Here is a 20895-nt window from a genome sequence, read left to right on the forward strand (position 1 = left end):
CAAATAACTACGATTGTGCTGTGTGGTCTCTAAATGTGTATGCCCATATATATATATTTCAAACTACTATGTTAAGTTTTTTAGACTCACTGCTCATCAAAAAATTCTGAAGAAACCCTTCACCCCCCAAAATCATATTGTTTTTTTACAATACCAATATCTTTCTTAATTGAATATAGCACTGAATATTGATTGCAAAGTCATTCCACTTAATGTTCCTGTAAAAGTTAACCAATTCAACAGATAACCTACACTGAGATTTTATATGAGTAATCCTATTACTACATGTTACTTAAAAAGCCAGTACATAAAGACAGGATCAATTTTACAGATCTATGTCCCCTGCAAACATAATTAATACAAAAAATAACTGCATAATTCATATTAACACATTAACTCCCTAGATGAAAATGTCCTTATATGCACACAACTATCAAAAAAGCCTGTGAAGGACAATCTGAATTTTATTTTGTATACCAAAAATTCTAAGTTAGCATTTATTACTATCTTCTCTTCAATAAAACATGGGGAACAAACACATCTCTGACATAATGACATCACAGCTATAAGAGCTACTTATCAGAAGTCTATACACTCTCATCCATTTCTATACAGCTCCTCAACATTATTTTGTAACATGGCTGGCACAAAATACTCAGATTCCAATTAAGCTACTAATTGGCTTTCCAAATAATTGTATTTTCTGGATTCATAATCTACCTTGATACTGCAAAAAGGGCTTTTGTACAATGCTGCCTATATATGATAAAGTGCTGCAAAAATCACACAGTGGGAAACACAAAATAACTGAGGGACCTCTGGTGATTTTGGCTGGGCCAAAATGCTTGACGCTTAAAGCAGCATCACATAGAACACGTAGTGCAGGATCATGTTCAATTCAGTTTTGGTATCTCCCAGAAAAAAAGATATGCATTATCATCAAATGACTGTTTTCTTTTCCTCTCAAAAGAAGTACAAATACTACCAAATTGCTTCTAAAAATAAAATACTTACAGGTGAGTACCAAGAAAATTTGTACTGTACCTTTATAATCATAAATGTATACAAGTATTGGATGGTTTTGACCAAAGGCACAGAAAGACACCATGTGCTCGTGTGGATGAAAGGCAACATCACGAAGTGGAGATGTGAAGGAGAGATCAGAATATATGGCCACCTGATCTCCTGCAGAAGTGAAGTAAGTTTATTAATGCTATGGAAAAATATTTGAAACATTCAATACAGCAGAATAAGAGCTGGTTAAATCTTGTATTACTACAATGTTTGCCACTGTAAATAAATGTTCTTCAGTCAATTTCCTGATTGAAAAGTTGTATTTCAGCATAAGACGAAGGAAATATTGCAAGCTTTTAAGTTATTCAGTATGTCAGAAAAGTTAGTGCTGTTGTGATAGCTGCAGGAAATGCCAGAGGAGGATGCACCAGGTTAGATGAGTTCTCTCGTCCTGATAAGCACGTTCTGGAAAGGTGGCGTTCCACAGTATTTGTTTGTGCTTGCATTGTACAAAGATAGGCATCTTAGCTGTGGATCTCAGCTATATAACACTGATAACAGGAGTGAAAGTTGAGGACAGAATTATTAAAAATATAAATAAAATTAGCTCTTCAGCTGATGGCACTATAAATGCAAATACTGTGTGGAAACAAAAGTCAAAATCCGATAAAAACATACGAATAACAAAGTTCCTCCTTCCTTTTATTTTTGTGCTTTTTAAAAAGTTTTTAGGCAAATTATGTAGTGACAGAGATTCAAGTTAACATAGTTGGAAACATGGAAAGAAATTCAAAGCAGAACTGTTAGTTATCCTGCCAGTTTCAAAATATTTAACTTTTTTATTTAAAAATACTATATAAATTACAATTACAGACAGAATATAATGTCATCAAATCCAAAATAGTATTCTGCTACTTTCTGCTCTTATTTTCATCTCTTTTACCTCCTGTACAAGAAACTCTACCCTACATTTTTGTCACATTTTTTCAGAAAGATTTTGGTAGTTATTTTGAAACTCCTTGGCTTGGGGACTAATTCACAGTGAAGTCTTATATACCACACACCAAAAATATTCAGTCTCTGACCACCCACCACAGAGATGAAGTGGTTCAGCACAAGAGCCTCATTCTCAAATCTAAACAACACAACAGAAAAACTTACCTGACCTAAAACATTTTTGTGCATTCCATCTTAAGATCCTCACCACATGTAAAGAGCTGCAGTACAAAAAAGCTGAGCCTCAGGTGCTCCAGTCATGCTGGATATCACAAATATTACCCCTACTAATTTCCTCTAGAGAATTAAATCTCAGAGATTAATAACAGCTATTTAGAAGGTTGAGCTAAAGCTTCAGGATTTAAGAACATCTTACCAAAGTTTCATTCCATATCAAAAGTGTTTCGATAAACCTTAAAAAAATCTTTTCCCCCTCAGCTTTGACAATTTGGCTTAAGCCCATAAAATGATTAGTTACCTGTTTCTGGATTCCAAACATAAGCCTTTCCATCTTCACTTCCTGAAAATAGGAACGTACCACATGGTGTTAAGGTGCTGTGAATCTTTTCTCTGTAATTTGTGGCACCTACATATTTCTTTGTCGCCAAGCTAAAAAAAGTTTGCAAATATAGAAGATATATTCAGAATAGACAATGTAACTTTTTAATTCTCAGTTCCCCCTCTATTTCTCAGAAAAATCAGTAAACTTTGCATCTCAAATACATATGCAAGCACACACTTTTTGCAGAATGAAGTATTTATTTTCCCTAACCTTCACACTGCACCTGACAATATAGATAAAAATGTACATCCTTGTCTTTCAGTAGAAAAAGAAAACCCTCAGATCTAGACAACAGATAAAGATGCAGTAATTTGCACTATCTTGATCCTGGGCTTTGCAAAAAAACAGGGAGATTAGCACAATTACACCAAGCTCTGTTAGAAAAGTTTTCATGATGCTTCTTGAGCTTGAATGATTACACCTATGCAGCAGCACTCTTCAGACTAATGTCTCCTTGATCAGAAACAAGCAGTAGAATCACCAAATTTCAGACATAAATGCTGATTTACTATAAATGTTCGCTATTTTTCAGCTTAGGTATCCTAATCTTTTTTCAGTGAAACACTATTGGTCAGCACGGTAATAATGATCTACTGTCAAAGTCTGTTTGCATCAAGTAAGAGAGAATCCACAAAAGGATGGAAAGAAGATAAATGAGCTTGAAAGAGGCATAGCCTGGAAAAAAGATGTCGAAGTTCAACATGGAGACTAACCCAGCAGCAGTACTACAATGCAGAATTTAAGGCAAGAAGAACAGCAATAGGCCATCATAGCCTCAAGGACAGAAGACAGCATTATTTCACATTTGCTACTGCAAAAACAATGAAAGTATGCTGGGAGAAGTACAGTGCATTTAATATTACAGGAAAATTATTTCAAACAATATTCCAAATAAATATATCCTAGATGATCAAACAGCAATATTAGCTCAAATAAAAGTTCCATATTAGCCCAAATAAGAGTTTTAGCTGTATGAATAAGAAAGATAGTATCTCTGAGATGTCATGAGAAGAGCCCTGCAAGATGTAAAACTAAGCTTCATATGAAACCCTAAGGAGAGGGCTGAACTAAAACCAAATCCCTGATCACATACCTAAGTGACAGGACAGCAGTATTATCCAAAAAGATCAAAAAAGCAAGTTGAAAGAGGAAAGTTAAGAGCAACCAGCTGTCAATCAAAATGAATTGTGTTCATCTGTGACCTCCACCCCCTCTTTTCTCATGCAGGGAATGAACAGTTAATGCTGACGTGTAAAATTATCACTGCTGGGTATCTGACCCTGTGGTTTATTGATAGACTTAAAAGTCAATGTAACTGTGGGCTGTGGTCGAAGTAGAAGTCCTGGTGGTGTCCTCTCCACCCTTATTTTCCCAGGCTCTCCCTCATTTCTTCTCTTGGGTAGCTATCAGATAAATTGGATCAGAGTTGATAATAAAATGAAAATTAATCATTTTTATTTGTAGGCTAATTTTTAGTCGGATCAGCTCACTGATCTGACTTACCCCACATCAGAAGACCTCTAGAAATTATAAAAAAGAAATGCTAGGAATATACAGCCAAAGGTGTGGGAGATTGCAGGAGATTGTACATCCAATGGATAAATTTGCTTAAAATAATTGTGAAATTGCACCCCATATTAAACCCTTTCTTAAAGATTAATATGCATGCCAATGTTTCCCTCTCAAAATAAAACTTTCTGCACGTTTTAGAAAGAGGAGCAACAGAAGAACACTGGCCTAAAAACAACAGGTTCCCTCTCTTAATCCAGCAATTTCTTCCTTTGACTGAGTGGATAGTTCAGCTTCTAGCATGGTCATTATATTTTATCAGTTACAGAAAAAGAGAAATGTGCACCGCACCATAACACAGCAGAGTCCTCAGCCAGCTCAAACATTCGATCCAGGACAATAACAGAACTGCTTAATTTCAAAATGACCTTCCAGATCACTAACTTCAACTGTTAACACAGCACTGTCCCATCCACTACTAAACCATATACCTAAGGGCCACATCTACACATCTATTAAATAGCTCCAGGGGTTTTCTGTGTGCTGAGGGGCAGAAAGAAACCTATCAAATTAAGGATGAAACATTTTAGAAAAGTTGTTCATATCTTTAATGTGACTTTCCAGAACAGAATGTGCATCTTATCTACATATGTAAGTGGTTGGTGAGAGACTCTGCTCACTCCCACCCAATTAAAGGACAAGAGGGAATGGCCATCAATTGAAATATAGCTAATTCTGTTTAAAAATAAGAAAAAAGTATTTTATTTTGAGGGTGAATGAACACTACAACATGTTGCTCACAGAAGCTGTAAAATATTCATCCTTCAAGATGTTAAAAATCCAATAGTATAAGGCTCTGACCAGCATGCTGTTGTGATTTGATTGTTGGGTTGAACTGGTCACCCTCCAAAACCAACCTCAAGTGAGTCTATAGTCCTCTTGCTTGTTATTTTCATTTGTCATTAAAAAAATCATGTTTATAACAATTAAAAATGAGAAAATCATCATAAACTGCAAAACTATCTCACAGCCTGCTTAATAAACCATAAAAAGTACATCACTACATTTTTTAGCATTTATGATGATAACCATTTCCATTTCATTATCAAAATATCCTTCCCAGAGTCTTAAAAATGCAAAACTACCGCACAAATATTACCACTTCCAAGTTCTTTTCATGCCCAGATTGTATTTTAAAAGGGATTTCAATCTTTAGAAGACTAACATTGTATTCTTCATACCACTTTAGGCTCCCAAAGAATCTAGGAAATTTTAGATATTCTACTCTAAAAGACTTAGTCAATATCACCCAAAGACTTACTCAATATCACCCAAAATGTAACACAGCAGTGTTTTGAAACAATTTCCTAACCCTAACATTTCTATCCTTGATTATTAGGACATCTTTTTTCTCCCCAGCTACACAACCAATACCTTTGTGGTATTTTATTTCCCCGTGTAAATTTGAAAACATAAAGGAAATACACGTTAGTCACCAAAAATACCAACATTCTGAGATCCATAATTCTCAGGGTACTGTCTTTGGCATGGATTAATAAACGCCTTCCATTTGGATGCACTTCCAAATGATTTACTGGTGTTCCTTTAATATCATTTTCTTTTATTTCCTACGGAAGAATGGAAAATACAGAAAATTATATAACTTTGTGATTTAAAACTCATGTTTTTATACATTATTGCCCATTTTTCTCTTGCATTACTATTTTTCTACTCAATTCATTTTATTTGGTTAAGGAAAACGTTTGTTCTTATATTAAAGCATTACATCCTAGACATCAACTTTTTACAACTATGAGGCAGATTTCTGTTGTGACTGAATTTTCAAATTTCTGAATTTCTAAAAAAATTAAGCTGATGACAAAAAGGCTGACTGAACATCAGGGCTCTAAGGTATGAACAAATGTGTTTTTTAGAGCCTGTGGTCTATTTTATTTTTGTGTCTAGAGAACAAAGTATTTACCTGTTAAAAAAGTTTTATCAAACCTCAAGTATTTTCATGTTTTACATATATAAAAAAATACAGAATCACAGAATCCTACAATATCCTTAGTTGCAAGGGCCCCGCTATGAACATCAAAGACAAACCCCTGGCCCTACACCGGACAGCCCCAAGAATCACACCATGTACCTTGACAGTCCAAATACTTGAGAATTTTCTCAGGCTTGGTGGTGTGATCACCTGCCTGGGAGCCTGCTCCAGTGACCAATCCAATTAAGTTGCAAAACAATTTTAAAAAATTAAGTCAGCGAATCACTGAACATTGTATCAGTTCTTCTATGCTAATTTTTAAAGAAAATACATCTCTGCAGTTAAACAAAAGGTAATGTATCAAAAAAATTAAATTCAAATAAGATTACTAGATTTGGAACAGTACACATAAAAATTACAATGCTAGTTAAGAAACATGTTTACCTGATTGACCTTCCAGTGTTGAAAAAGGTGTGGAGAACTTCCTTTGACAGGCGTGTCCCAAACTATTATTAGTCCTGAACTATCTCCTGAGAACATGTGGTGTCCTGAGAAATAATGTCTTATGAGTAAAATACCATCCACAAAACAATACAGAAAATAAACAATCTTTTGTTCTCTCATTTTTGTGAATAGGCAAATACCAATTCTTCCATCTCTTTTGCTATAATATAGTCATTGCAAATGCATTTTGCTCATATTGGATGACATAACCTGATACCATAAATCTGGATGTAGCGTATACATTAAATAACTCAGGTGCAGAACATATCTTTAATTTTTTTCATTCTTATTCATATTCTAAAATCAGCAAAAAGTGAGCATTTACAGCTCAACAAGCTTCACATGATAGCTCAATGATTGCATATGCATTCATTAAGGGAACCTTGAACTAGAACAAATAATGTTTTCCAACACTTATTCTTTAAACACAAATATTTATTCTTTATAAAAGTACAGCTTTCCTCTTTGTAGTACCTACTCCAGTGACTAAAATGAACCACCTAACTACTAATGATGTCACTAATACTAGAAAAAGTCGAGCTTTAACTTTCACCCATCTTCGACTCTTGCTCCACTAGATCATCTCAGTACAACCCTCACTTTCAGCTGTCAACCTATCAATTTACATGACTCACAATGGTCAAACCTCTGTTCCTTTCTCTCCGTGTTTCCTATTCTCTGTCAATATTGAAAAGTTCACGACCTTCCCACTTCAGTTTAGAGCTAAAATTCTCACAATCTAATTACTACCACCTTGTTTTCTTTATCAATTGATTTGGGTTGAAAGGGACCTTAAAAATGATCTAGTTCTGACCTCCCTGAAATAGGGAGAGACACCTTCCACTAGAACAAAGCCCAGACCAACACGGCCTTGAACACCTTCAGGGACAGGGCATCCACAATTTCTCTGGGCAACCTGCTCCAATGTCTCAGCATTCTCCCAGTAAATAATTTTTTCCAAAGAAGAACACACCGTCTCCATGAAGTAAAGAAAATTAGTAGCACTCAAAATGGTTTTCAGTTGGAAAGACAACTATTTGTAAAAGCAATATTAATTACATACCTTCTGCATCAAAACAAAGTGTGTTGATGAAACTTTTATGGCCATCAAGCTCCTGTAGCAGTTGCCCATGGATTTCTTTCACATTTGCATTCCAGATTCTGATCACTGAGTCATAACATCCTGTCACAACCAACGAGTCAGCAACTGGGTGGTACTTGGCAGTGTAGACAAATGAAGGATGAGGGAAAACTCTCACTGCAGACGCTGCCTTCATTTCTATTTTCCACATTCTAAAAGGAAACAAAGTTAGACTTTCTACTGTACAAAGCAGTCACACACACAGGTATAACTGATGCCCATATTTTTGGCTACTGGTTCTAGAGGCAAATGCTTGCAAACACTTAACAATACCTGTTTATCTCACCAATTTATCCCACCTCTATTTAATCCTTTAACATGGTACTTTATAACAAGAATTAAGAAAAATTTACTACTTTAATCGGTATTTGGTCTTCAAAGAAAATTAACTACCACTTACTCACTTAATGGATATATTTCTCATTTTAAAATACTCATAAAGAATTCCATTAAATTAATTGGTTTCCTTCTTTCAGGAGTTACAACCAAATTAAGCTCTTCTGTGGTATAATTCATTTAAAACAATATTATAACAAGAAAAGCCATAGAGGAACATATAGGGCCACTAAATATAAATATAATCCCAGAACATTTTAGAATAATAATTACCAGCCACACAGTGATCATGATCTCAAGAATCACATAATGAATTTATGTGTTTACATCAAATAAATTCACTTCTTACTATTCATCTACTTCCTATCCTTTGCCAACCATAGATGTAAAATCAGATTTTTGTTATTGTTATCTATTTGATGGTATGCATTTTCTTAGTGAGCCTCCCCCAAAGATGAGTCCACAAAGAATAAAACAGTACCCAGATCACTAAATACAGGTGAGCAGCACATTACACACAGTATTCAGTTACAAAATGTTATTGAATGGTTTTAGTGGCACCCACTTCTGGTGAGGCAACCACATCTGGGGGCTGCTGAAGACTTCTAAGCTTACTCAGAGGTGACTTAATTACAAAATTGCAACCCTTTAGAGTACAGCAATTAATCTGCAATTTGATGCAGAAAGGTCACAAGGAGTTTACCTATGTTTTAGAATGATTTTAATCTAACAAAATGAAACTGTATTGCTCACAAATAATGTGGAACTAAAGCCTGGGAAGGCTTGAGGATAACACTGAACACTGTATAAAGAAGAACTTTCAGAAGTTCATGAATTTGTCTTCACGTTAACTTAGAACTCAGTTTGAGATAATCCAAATAATAAACTGATAATTACTTTAAAGCAGTGGGGTGCTGAGACTTTTTAAGGAGCTGAAGGCAACTCACAACAAATACAGGAACTAATAACTCATACAGTGACTGCACAAAGTATAGAGAAAAGGAGGCAGACCACTGCAGTTTCAACTCGCTGCCACAAATTCAAGAATTGAGGAACAGCTCAGCCTTCTTATAGGCAACATAAATGACTGAAATTGATATTTATCTCAATATATAAAATTCTTACATAATCCACTCCCAAATGAAAAAAAACCATGCTGAACTCTCAACACACTCTTTTTATGCCCACATACAAGCAGAAAAAAAACCCCTAAAACAGTTCCACACACACAACATATCATTTAACAATTCTTCCGGCGTTTCGTATATGCAACTGCTTGTACCATTACTGAGCTGCATAACAGAAATAATAGACAGGTCTGAAGGGCTTAAAAAACCTAAAAAGCTCGATGAAAACCAATGAAGTTGTTCACAATAAAATTGTACAGTGTCCCAATGATATTTGCATGCGTATCCACAGCTTTGAGGGTTTTGGTTTTTAAATCTGAGCAGATCAATATTTTAACATTAACGCTGTAAGCAAGTACACTGTAATTATAGGGGATTTGATTTAAGCAACAACACTATCAAAATTAATTTACACCAATTTAAGCCGAATTACTTTACCAAGTGTAAAAAACCAAAAGAACACCACCAACATACATATATGCAGTGTGGTAAATTTACACACATAACTTGAATCTTAAACTTTCAATTTCCTGCCTAGTGTTCAAATTTGCAAACTTAATACTGCATTCATAGTATGGCAATTTCTCCAGGAACAGAAGATTACAACTGTCTCGAAATAACAGCTTCTCGAAATAACAGCTCTTTTGGTTTTTTACTGCACTGTAGATTAATATATTAGAAATAGTAAATACAGTATAACTGATTCACACAATTACAATTTTGGTATTTTTTTAGTCACACGGTAACCAAATCTTTAATTAAAACATTATAGCACAGGTTGTAGTAAAACATTGAATTTCTGATGGTATCTGCCAGAACATCTCATCATACTGACCTGACAGTGCCATCAGAGGAAGCAGTAAGAAGGAACTGATTGTCTTTTGACCAACAAAGATCATACACTATGTTAAGATGACCATAAAATTCTCTCAAGAACTGTCCAGAAGGAATTTCATACACTAGGTAATTAGAAATAGAAAAATAAAAGTTTTGTAAGTATTTGCAGTCAAACAGATGTACCTACTAGAGCCAAACTTTAGTCTAATCTTAGGCTGATTTTCTGTTAGCATAAATCAACTCACTTTCTTTATCTTCTCATTTTGTGGCAACAGGATGAAATAATTGCTAGATATGAACAGACAGCAAGTATCTACTTCCACCTAGTGGTTCACAGGTGCCACAAATGTCTTACCCCTTAAGAAACAGTTTATTTGCATTAAATTATTAGAACCAGATTAGGATTATGTTGGGTTCCTTGAAATTTTGACAACTAATTGACCAATCTCAGAAATATTTTAACACTGAGATAATTTTATGGGGCTGTGTAATAAAGGAATCTAGATTTAACGTTCCTTGCATTTAAACACTTATTTGTGTACACTTAAAATTCTGCTCTCTCTAAATCTCAAAATTTTTATGCAAAGTTTAAGAACTATGCAGTTGAAGCTAGTGTGATGAAGCAGTCAAAAATTTGAGTTACAAGGAATGTTTGTACTTAACTGACCTGGACCACAGAAGAGAGTGGCTTCCAGTAGTCTGTCTGGAAATGGTAACATTTCAGGATCTAACTTTCCAGAAGTTTAGAAGAAAAACTTTTTAGAAGAAAAACTTTTAATATAAGTGTGTGAGGTGGATGCTTAAAATGTTATTTCCCTTAAAAAACATTATCATCAGAAACTATGTTCTTTCTGCAAACTGATTGTGTATTTCCATTAGGCCTCTGGGCAGAAATGGTGTCATTTCATACTATTAAACTGTGTATACGTAACCATGTAGGAAAAGCCAATTCCAGCCCTATCACAGAAGGAGCATTTTCCTCAATGCTCTTTAATGCACAGAACAACAGTCTAATCACAACTACAAACCAGAAACTCTAAAAAAGCACAATTTAAAAATTAGCTTCCCTTAATCTTTATTTGCAAATACATGGATTATAAGCAAAAAGCCAAAATGCATTTAAACTTACAAGCAATGGGATAGCCATTCCTTCCTGCACATGCAGCTGCCAGCGTTCTCCCGTCGTGAGAGAAGCGGATACAGAAGCAGCCCAGATCTCCAGCTCGCAGGGAAAACAGGGCCTTGTTGGGTATGCGGCATGCCTGGCTTTTCAGGGAACAATTGGTAGGAATATTAACTATCCAATGCAGGGAACACACCCATAGCTCCTGACATGCACAAGCTCTAAAAGGCTAGTAACATCTCAATGGCATTGCAAAGTAAAATTCAATGTATTATAAACAGACATTTTTGCAGCATAACCTAGGCCCCATGAATGTGCATCTCTTTCTGCCCCATTATTGCAAACAACTAGCATGCTTAAAAAACCTCAAAAAAAACCAAAACTGAAATAAATTCTTTACTATAAAGAAATGCTTAAAAATATCTACAATCAGTCATGTAAGCTGTGGAGTTAGACTGTAAGTCAAGGTTGTTTAAGGAGCCTAAGCTCATCTTTTAGTACCAAATGACTGCAGTGTGAACTCAGAAACCCAACCACAGGCACTCAAACCTTTGGTCTTCTACCCAATAATTTCAAAATTCCTCATCTGTATTTAAATATTTGACTTTTAAAGACAGAACCAGAGATGAAACATCTCAAAAAACTGAACTGGTATTTTAGACCCCTTTCCTTTCTCCCAACATATTACCTCTTTTTGACCCAATGGCTTTTTCTCCAAAACTAAATTCAAAGTTTAAGGTGAAGGGCAATATCCATAGTAGCTACATGGTTCTTCCATGTAAACTCTTCTTTCATATTTTGAAAATGTCTTCAATGAACAAAAAGGAAAGTTAAGAAAATATATTTCTAATCAAGCTGAAGTCTGAGAACTGGCTTCCTGTCTTCTTATACTTTCAAATTTTTATCGAATTCTGCAGATAAAAATACATGACTCTTCTGGTATAAAAATGGTTAAATCAACCATATTTGCTAAGGTTAAGCCTCCTCTACTATCTATAAGAATTTTTTATGTCTTGTTAAATATCTTTGTTAATTATTTCAGTTAATTACTTGCTTCATAATACTTATAAAATATTTAAATTCTTTTCATTTAAAATTCAAAGAAAAATGCTTCACCTGTCCGGGCAATCTTGACCATTTAAATGGCTCCTTTTTCTCATCTAAAGAAGGTTCACATCCTTCCCTCTGGAGCTCAGACAGTGCTGTATTACCTTGCTCCTGTTGAACAGCTGCCATAGAGTGAAAAGAAGCACCAACCTTAAAGCAAACAAAAATAAGTATCAGGGAAAAAATATTTTTAAAGTGAACAATGTAATTTCTAAAAAGGTTAAAAGGTACCTTTAACTGAAATGTCTTGCATTTTTATATCTGGAATACAGAGACTGGAAAAGCTTAATACATGAAAACTGCATCGCAAAATATAATTTAAAGCAACCAGGAGTCAGAAAGCAATCCAAGCTTCCAAAGTTGTGTCAACCCAATGGTACCACAATTTTTCAAATGATCGATTATGTCCTATTTTTGGTAACTATCAAGGTCAGTGAAAATCAGAATTACTCCACTACTGTATTGTATTGTACTACTGATAGGGTGCACATCTCACCAGGCTTCCACAGATCACCCTTCATAGTACAAAAGTGAGCACACCCTTCATAGTACAAAAGAAACAAGGTACTATTACAGCTCTAAATACAAACAGGAAATTATATAACAGAACAATATTGTACTTGCATCAGAGAAAAGAAAACGCCATATTTCTCTTGAATGCCCATCTCAGCACATACCAGTGTAAGCCTATTTTACAAGTAGCTTTCATTCATGAAAAAAAATACAGCTCACTACAGCTAGAGTGTGCAGGGAAGCAAAGATAAGTAACTTGCATCTTTTCTCAAAGAACTTTTACACCTGCATGAGTTCAGTTACTTAAAAATGGCATTTCTGCTAAGAAGAAATGTTAATCTTCAAGAAAGTACTCTGAAGGTTTTCAGACTGCCAGTGGCAAAATATTCAAAGTTATAGGTAGAAAAGTATGCCTATTTTTCAAAGATAACTTTAAAGGGCTGAGTTTGAAACACCTATCTTGAGATGTAACATTCTTATTATATATTTTCTATACTGCATGTAAGCACAGCTTTTGTATACATACCTACAAAAACAGACTCACATGCTCTACCTAGGTATTAGTTCCTACAGAAAAGTCTGCATTTTTGCAAATACATTTATATATTACATATTTAACTTACATGATCTGGCAGTTTCAGGCCTTTTACAGTTATGTATAAAGTTGATGGGTAACGATTTCTAGGACATTTTGCCCACCAGTCATAAACCTCAACAACATTTGAATGTGACTTTGTCCTTGAAGGTGGGTAAAATAATTGCAGACGAAGTTTTCCACCAACGTTTAGAACTCCATTTGCGCCTACAAGCTGGAAGGGTGATTAAAAAGAGGAAGAAAGATGAACACAAAAGTAATTGATAATTTCTAATATCTAATCTCACAGTATAAACTCTTGAAATCACTTCCCATTGCAGAAATACACTAACTCTAAAAGTGATAATGAACTAAGCATGTATTTAATCCTCCCAGGATCAAATAATGAGGATTAAATCTTAGATGGCAGCCTGGTTTCAAAAGATGCTTCACAGCAGTAATAACTTGAAAGTGGGAAGACCTCTGCAGTACTTATTTTCTTTTTTTTTAAACTACTACTTGCTAAAAACAACCAAATCTCAAAGGACTGCCAATCCACAAACAGTGTCTTCCAAATCTGTCCTCTCTGAATGCAGCAATGAAGGGCATTGGGTAAGGCTTTGGTTCAGAGCAGAAGATACAGCAGTGTAGTAACCTCTCCAACTCCAGAGGAGACAGAGTCATCTCTACTGAACTGAAGAATAACAGAACTGAATAACTGCCATTAACACTGGTCAGTCTTGAATGGAGACATTTCCACTCTGGCTGATACAGATAAAAGGATAATGCAGGCAGATGTAGTAAGAATGAAGAATAGGCAACTATTTTATTCATAATTATGAGCTGAAAATTTATTCTTCCCTCTGTTCAGGAGTAGGCTGTACTGAATGCCTGGATGCACAGCTCCTACCAGCTCTGGTAACAGACACAGGTTAGCAGACCCTTGATTCCAGCAGATTTCTCTTGGTCAGAGTTCAGAGGAATCTCTGTATTGAATTACTGTGGAGGCCCCCATCCCTTCACCTACACTGGCAGTCCATTATCTTCTCCTGTATTTCTCCCATTTCCTCTATGTTGTGGACTGCTCAATGATTGTCAACAGCTATCACACATAGGGGGAGTGTAAATAAACAATCCTCGGGAAAACTGAAGTTTGTCAGCTCTCAAAGAACTAATTGACACATTCAAGTTTCTCTCAAAAGGGTAGAAAGGTACACATGTGCTGGCTAAATCACCCATATCTCACATTTGGCACATTTGTATCTCAATTGCCACAGCACTTCAAACTCTGCAACTGAAAATGAAAAGCATCCTATATTTAAGTTAGTGAGTCTTTTCAAAGACTGGACAACTGAAAATGTCACTAGAATATAGAACAGCTGAGGCACAGAAATTAGTGGATTTGTCATTTTCTTCACATTCACATAAATGCAAAGAAAACCCTAAAAGAAAACAACTTTCTGTACTTTATGAACAAAAAAAATCTTACACCTTCTACACTTTCTTGAAAAAGACATATACTTTAATATCAAGCCTGTTGCTGTGTTGATTTCATGGAGTGGAAGATGAGGAAAATGGGAGAACAGCACACAAGGATTTTTTTCTTCCATCTCTGTTGCTGAAAATATTTTAAAATGCTTTCCTCCTTAGTATTGTTAGAAATTTTCAGATAAAAAGATTTATTCATTTAAATATTTACAGTACCTTTAGAAATGCCCAACAAATTTTTCGGTAACGACCTTCCTGAATTTTTACATCAGAGCTGGCTCTCACTTGGTGCATACTTGGAGAATCAAGGACCTAGAAGTATCAGCAGGAATATAAATGTATTTCTAATGGATGTATACTTCATGGTAAATAATAATAAACTACTGAAAATATTTGTGGTCAATTCATTAAATTAAACATATTTAAATTTTAAAAAATTACAAAACCAATGTTTCTTCCACACAAGTATGAAATTAGAAATAACAGGTCCTTATGCATTTACCTGATGACTACTTATAAGCTCCATTAAAAAAGAAGTCTAGTCTTAAAAAAACTTATTCTTTCTCCTCTTACATCTCAATAAGAGCTAAAAAACAATAATGTGTAATTTTCTTAATAATTCAGAAATCATTAGGATCACAAATCTGACAGCTAAAACCAGCTGCATATTAATCTAGATGGGAAATGGCAGTCAAAAAGTTAGTTTTTCTTCCTTAGCTTTATCAGTTTTGTCATTGAATCAGTCATAGAACAATTTGGGTCGGAAGGAGCCTTCAAAGATCAGAGTTCTGAGCCATGGGCTTGGACATCTTTCACTAGATGAGGCTGCTCAAAGCCACATTCAACCTGGCCTTGAACACTTAGAGGGATGCCAACGAGTCTTCATTTTTCTGTCAGGGACCTGAATTTTCCTGTATTTCACTATACCGGGAAGTTTATGTGATATACAAAAAACCCTTAGAATAATACTTGTTTCAAATTTGTATTTCATAAACCACACTGAACTCAAATAGTTTTTTTTCAGTGGAATCATACTTTTGGTTCCAACATTATTTCCATGAAGAATCTTTACATACAAATGTAATAAGTTTTTTGTTAAGCAATTAAGCATTCTTAATTATATAAATATGTTCATTTACAAGCATCACAAAACATTAAGAAACATATGGCAATAAATTATATTCCATCTATTCGAAATAGGAAAAAAAACAAGGAACGAGAAATATTTATTGTATTAGGTTTCCATTTTTATGTTAATTCTACAGAATCACCCTGTACAAATATTGAAATGCCTAAGCCAAAAATTATGTTGAATATATGACCTAGATTTTTTCCTTTAAACATAATTGTATTGGAGGACAAATTAATAATTACTTTATGAAAACTGGGACAGGAGGGCTGGATGCGTAAAATGTTAATGGCAACAATGCAATGGTTTGCTCATTGGTACAATGAGGTGCTGCTACATGCAGACAAATTCTACCTTTGATTTTCTTGTTCTTACACCTCTTTTCAGATTTCAAGAATGCAAAAAGAGTGATATCCACCATATCTTACCAGCCTTCCCCAGAAGTTTAAGGGCTGATTTTGGAAAAAAGCTTTGTACTCCTTGTTACCATTAAAACAAGTTCCTTCCTTTCCTATAAAAAACCCCACTTTTGGTATCTCCACTTAACTTTGTACCTTAGAGCTATGCTGTAACCCAATTTAACTGAAATAAAAGACCAATTGAGTCAAACAGATACTGTTGAAAAACAAACCAAAGCACAAAATGTGCATAAATCAGATGCAAAATATTTCATCTTACCTCAAAAAATAGGATAACCTGAGGGTTTTCTTCAGTGTTTTGAAGAAAATAAGTAAAACGCTCATTAAATATTACTTGCTCTTCCCACTCTGGAACTGTTGATTTAGACTTTCTAAAGTCACATGGTTGTGTCATTGTAGGAAGAATGTGCTCTATTTCTCCTTGTTCATAAGATGAATCTACCTTCTTGCTGTTTGAAGATTTCCAAAGAATTACAATTATTAGAGCATTTAAAAAACAACCTTTAACAAAACAGTATTTTCAATTACTGAAAGCTGACAAACATGTAAGATAGTATTTGTCTGATGCTAGAAAAAATTTTCTAAACCCACAGAAAATTTAAGACAATTTGCAATGCATATAGAAAAACTACAGGGTGAAGTTGGGAATCCTAACAATTAAGTTACTGTTAGCAAATTAATGCATGATGGTCATGGTGGAGTCTACTGCTTAAGCCCCATTACAACTTGGTTTCAGTAAAATTATGGGTAATGACAGTGGAAACAAGCAACTGAAGTAATTTAGAAAATAAAGAACTAGACTTCATTTAAGGATTTGAAAAGTTCTTAATATAGAAGGCAGACATACTACAAGAATTTTGTTTACATGTTCTTGGCTTTTACATATTTATGGCACTTCAGAAATTTTGTCTCTGGGAGGAATACAGAATGAACTATGTTGGAAATACCACAGATTCACAAAATATGCCGAGTTGGAAGGGACCTACAAGGATCATCAAGTCCAAATCCTTGCCCTGCACAGCAGCATCCCCAAGAGTCACACCATGTGCCTGAGAGCATTGTCCAAACACTTCTTGCACTCTGTCAGGTTTGGTGCTGTGACCACTGCCCTGGGGAGCCTCAAGAGCAATACAGCAGTGCAGAGCATTTAGATGTGCCAAAAGGAAAAGAAAAATATCACCCTCATTTGTGATATTTCATGGTGTGTGTGTGTGTGTATGTATATATATATATATATATACACACACACACATATATATATATATATATACACACACATATATATATATATGTATGTGTGTGTATATATATATATATATATTAAAATACCCCCTTGTTTTCATTTTCATATTTAATTTTGTAGGGAAGAGTATATCTATTTATTGTAATCAGTGAAAATAGAAACAGTTTATTAAATGTCACCTATAATCCTTCTTCACATATAAGCCACTTCTCTGATCAACAACATGGATTTTGACCACAGGATTAGACACCAAGTGATCAATTTTAAGTTGATCCGATCGATGGATATAAACTCCCAAAACAAGATCATCGCCAAAACCAAATTTAGACTGAGTTGAAATTTCTGAATTCTTCATTTCCTCATCATTTTCTGCAGCAACTTCCGTGGTCTCTTCTAGAAATTGGAGCAAAGTAAACAAACTGTCACTAGTGGAACATAGTAACTTCTGTCTCAACTCAAAACTACTTACAGTAAATGAATTTTCAAGATTTTAGACCGATTTATCAAATAAACATCCTCACAAATGAGCCTCAGAATTGGAAGAACAGAGGTACAATTGAGTACCCTAAGAAATATAAGTAACTCAAACAGCTCAATCACTTTTCTGCTACTACTATGGACAAGTATTTCTGTAGCAGCACAAAAAAAAGCACAGCTAAGTAGGTACAGTATTATAACATTTTGTGGGCAGACCTTTTCTGCTTTTCTTCTTAACCTTCTTGGCTTTAGGTTTCTGCTTTTCCGTGCTTCCCTCCAGTTTCTGTTCTTCTGATGTAAATAATCTTTCAGGTGATGGACTTTCATTGCCACCTGCTTCTGGATGATGATGCTGCAGCTCAGAAAGGGACATTGCACTGCAAGGTAATGGATCACGGTCAGCAACTGCAGTCCACTGCATATATTGGTACAATTACTCACTGCCATTATTAATTCATTTGAAATTCTCCAACTCATCACCTGTGTATCTTGAAAACATAACAGCCCCCAGCCCCATTAGTGTCTTGCCTTCTTCAGTGCTCTCCCCTCTTCCTTTCCCCCTAACTTCCAGACAATTGCAGTAGCATTTGTGTGAAGAGTTAAACAAATACCTTTTTGCTGGATCCCACCCATCACTTATCACTAAAAAAAAATCATGCACAAAACTATCTTACGTTAGTTAAGAGTGAATTCCACAGTAAACAAACATCAAATGGCAATGAAGAATATTTAAAAAAGAAGTTAAAAAGAATCCATGAGCTAAATATTAATCATGACAGCCTTCTGAGGAAGGATTTAGTACTATTTTTTCATAACAGAATCATCCAGTTAATCACTTCAAAAATATCAACAATTTATCAGAAAGCTGCTGCCTATGTTAAAATGAAACCCGTTGTGTAAAATTCACAGTTTGTCATGTTACCTTGTTTCAGCTTCACTCAAAACTGCTCGCTCTTTCTTCTTTTTCTTCTTTTTACCCACTTCATTATTCAGTGCAACTTCGAGCCTTTGAACAGTAGAGGTAGATTCAGACATCTGTTCTTTAAGTTTCTTTCTCATTTTCGTTTTAATTGCATTTGCCTCTTCCTCAGCCACATGCAGCTGATAGGCTTGAATTAGCTGCTCTTCCTCTTCTAATTCAGTTACATTTCTCACTTCAGTCAAGGAATTTTTGATCTTTCTATCACCTTCTTGATCAGGTACATCTGTTGGTGATTTACTTTTTGTTTTCTTCTTTGGAAAATCATTAGTCTTTTCTTCAAAACTCCCCAATTTAGCTTCATATAAATCTTCCTCCTCATTAAATTGTTCTTGTAACAGTGATTTCTTTTTCTTCCTGTTCGACTTTGGCTGCTTGCTCTCTTCTCCACTAACAACATCATTGTTTATTTTCTTTGCAATTGACGCTTTCTCTCTTAATTTATTTTTTGTAAATCTTGGGCTCTCTTCTTCAGGATTATATGTGTTGTTTATAATTGCTTCATCATTCACACTTTCCTTAGACAGATCAATATTATTTCTAAAGGTATCAAGCTATAAATGAAAAGAACATAAAACATATTTTTACTAAAAATCATGTTCCAAGGATAAACACTGCACTTCATTACTCAAACAACATTACTCAACAGCAACATTACTCAAAGTAAAATTAAATCAAAGATCTAGTTATTTTGTTGTTTCAATTTGACAAGCAACAGATTGAAAGTCAACAGAAAGTTCACACTAGAAAAAAATATTTGGTATTTGGGCACCTCATCCTCAATGTTACACTACGTTTTCATATGACTTTTACACATATCCAGTACAAAGAGGAAATCAAAAAGTCTACTCCATAAACAGATGCTAGTGTTTTACACTGTGAAAGATGGGAAGACTTCATGCACCACAAAAACAAATACTTTCATCCACTGAAAATCCAAGTTAGAGACAGATTTCAGGCTCAGTTGTTTGCAGTCTCTTATACTGAAAGTCACTTGTCAGAACTAAATTTCAGCTGATGCATTTGTTTAAGCACTTCTTGATGGTTTTATAAAAAACATTGTAAACTTTCCTCTCTTCTTCAAGTTTCTATTTCTGGTTACTAAAGGCCATAGTGCCACTTCCCAGCCTCCCTGGATATGTTCAAGGTCAGGGTGGAAGGAGCTCTGAGCACCCTGATCTAATTCAAGATATTCCTGATCAGGGCAGGGCACTTGGGTTAGATCACCTTTAAGGTTCCTTTCAATCCAAACTATGATTCCACGATAATCCCAAAGATCACAGCAAGTAACTGAGGTCTAATTCTGTCGGGTCAACATGGAGATCTCTGTTCTTTGATATAACTTCTATAAAGTCACTGAGGTTCATTCACACTGTTGTCTTACAGAAATCTCTCTTAGAGCTTCAACATGAAACATCAGAAAGGGCTTTAAAACACAACAAAAGCCAATTTAAAAGTTTGGAGAAAATATACATATCTGCCTACAAAGCTTTATTTGCCAACACCTTCTTCCTCAATAAACACAGACATTGTTCCCTTCTAGTGAGGATACAACTCCCAGTCATAGAATCATGTTTGTCTCAAATACTTGTAAAAATGTGTAGTAAATATGAAAAAATTGTCCTTTGATTTTCACCTTATATGTGCTTAAAGAAACCACTAACATCACATTTGTTTGTAAGCCAATGATTCAAGAGGACGGGGAAAATTTCATAGAAATAACTTGAAATACAGAACAGAGTAAGGAAAAGAGAAGAATTAAAGAGCAAGCTTTGTATAAACTAAGAAAAACCCCGGAATGGAATAATGTTCCTAATAGATTGTTCA

General features: G+C 34.8%; 1 protein-coding gene across 4 annotated transcripts in view; it reads right to left on the reverse strand.

Annotated features, from left to right (window-relative positions):
• AHI1 (Abelson helper integration site 1) overlaps window positions 1–20895 on the reverse strand; it is an 85546-nt gene that overhangs the window by 54590 nt on the left and 10061 nt on the right. For all 4 annotated transcript variants that reach the window (XM_063151239.1, XM_063151240.1, XM_063151237.1 and 1 more), the window contains 14 exons: window positions 19012–19622; window positions 18306–18466; window positions 17792–18005; window positions 16629–16818; window positions 15038–15133; window positions 13383–13568; window positions 12256–12396; window positions 11146–11278; window positions 10015–10138; window positions 7639–7868; window positions 6516–6619; window positions 5591–5709; window positions 2489–2619; window positions 1045–1185 (listed from right to left, as the gene is read on the reverse strand). In XM_063151239.1, the coding sequence (XP_063007309.1) occupies window positions 1045–1185; window positions 2489–2619; window positions 5591–5709; window positions 6516–6619; window positions 7639–7868; window positions 10015–10138; window positions 11146–11278; window positions 12256–12396; window positions 13383–13568; window positions 15038–15133; window positions 16629–16818; window positions 17792–18005; window positions 18306–18466; window positions 19012–19622 (2581 nt within the window). The remainder of the gene's footprint in view (window positions 1–1044; window positions 1186–2488; window positions 2620–5590; window positions 5710–6515; window positions 6620–7638; window positions 7869–10014; window positions 10139–11145; window positions 11279–12255; window positions 12397–13382; window positions 13569–15037; window positions 15134–16628; window positions 16819–17791; window positions 18006–18305; window positions 18467–19011; window positions 19623–20895) is intronic.

This window comes from Melospiza melodia, chromosome 3 (assembly GCF_035770615.1).
Source record: "Melospiza melodia melodia isolate bMelMel2 chromosome 3, bMelMel2.pri, whole genome shotgun sequence".
In the NCBI taxonomy this organism is placed as follows: Eukaryota; Metazoa; Chordata; class Aves; order Passeriformes; family Passerellidae; genus Melospiza; species Melospiza melodia.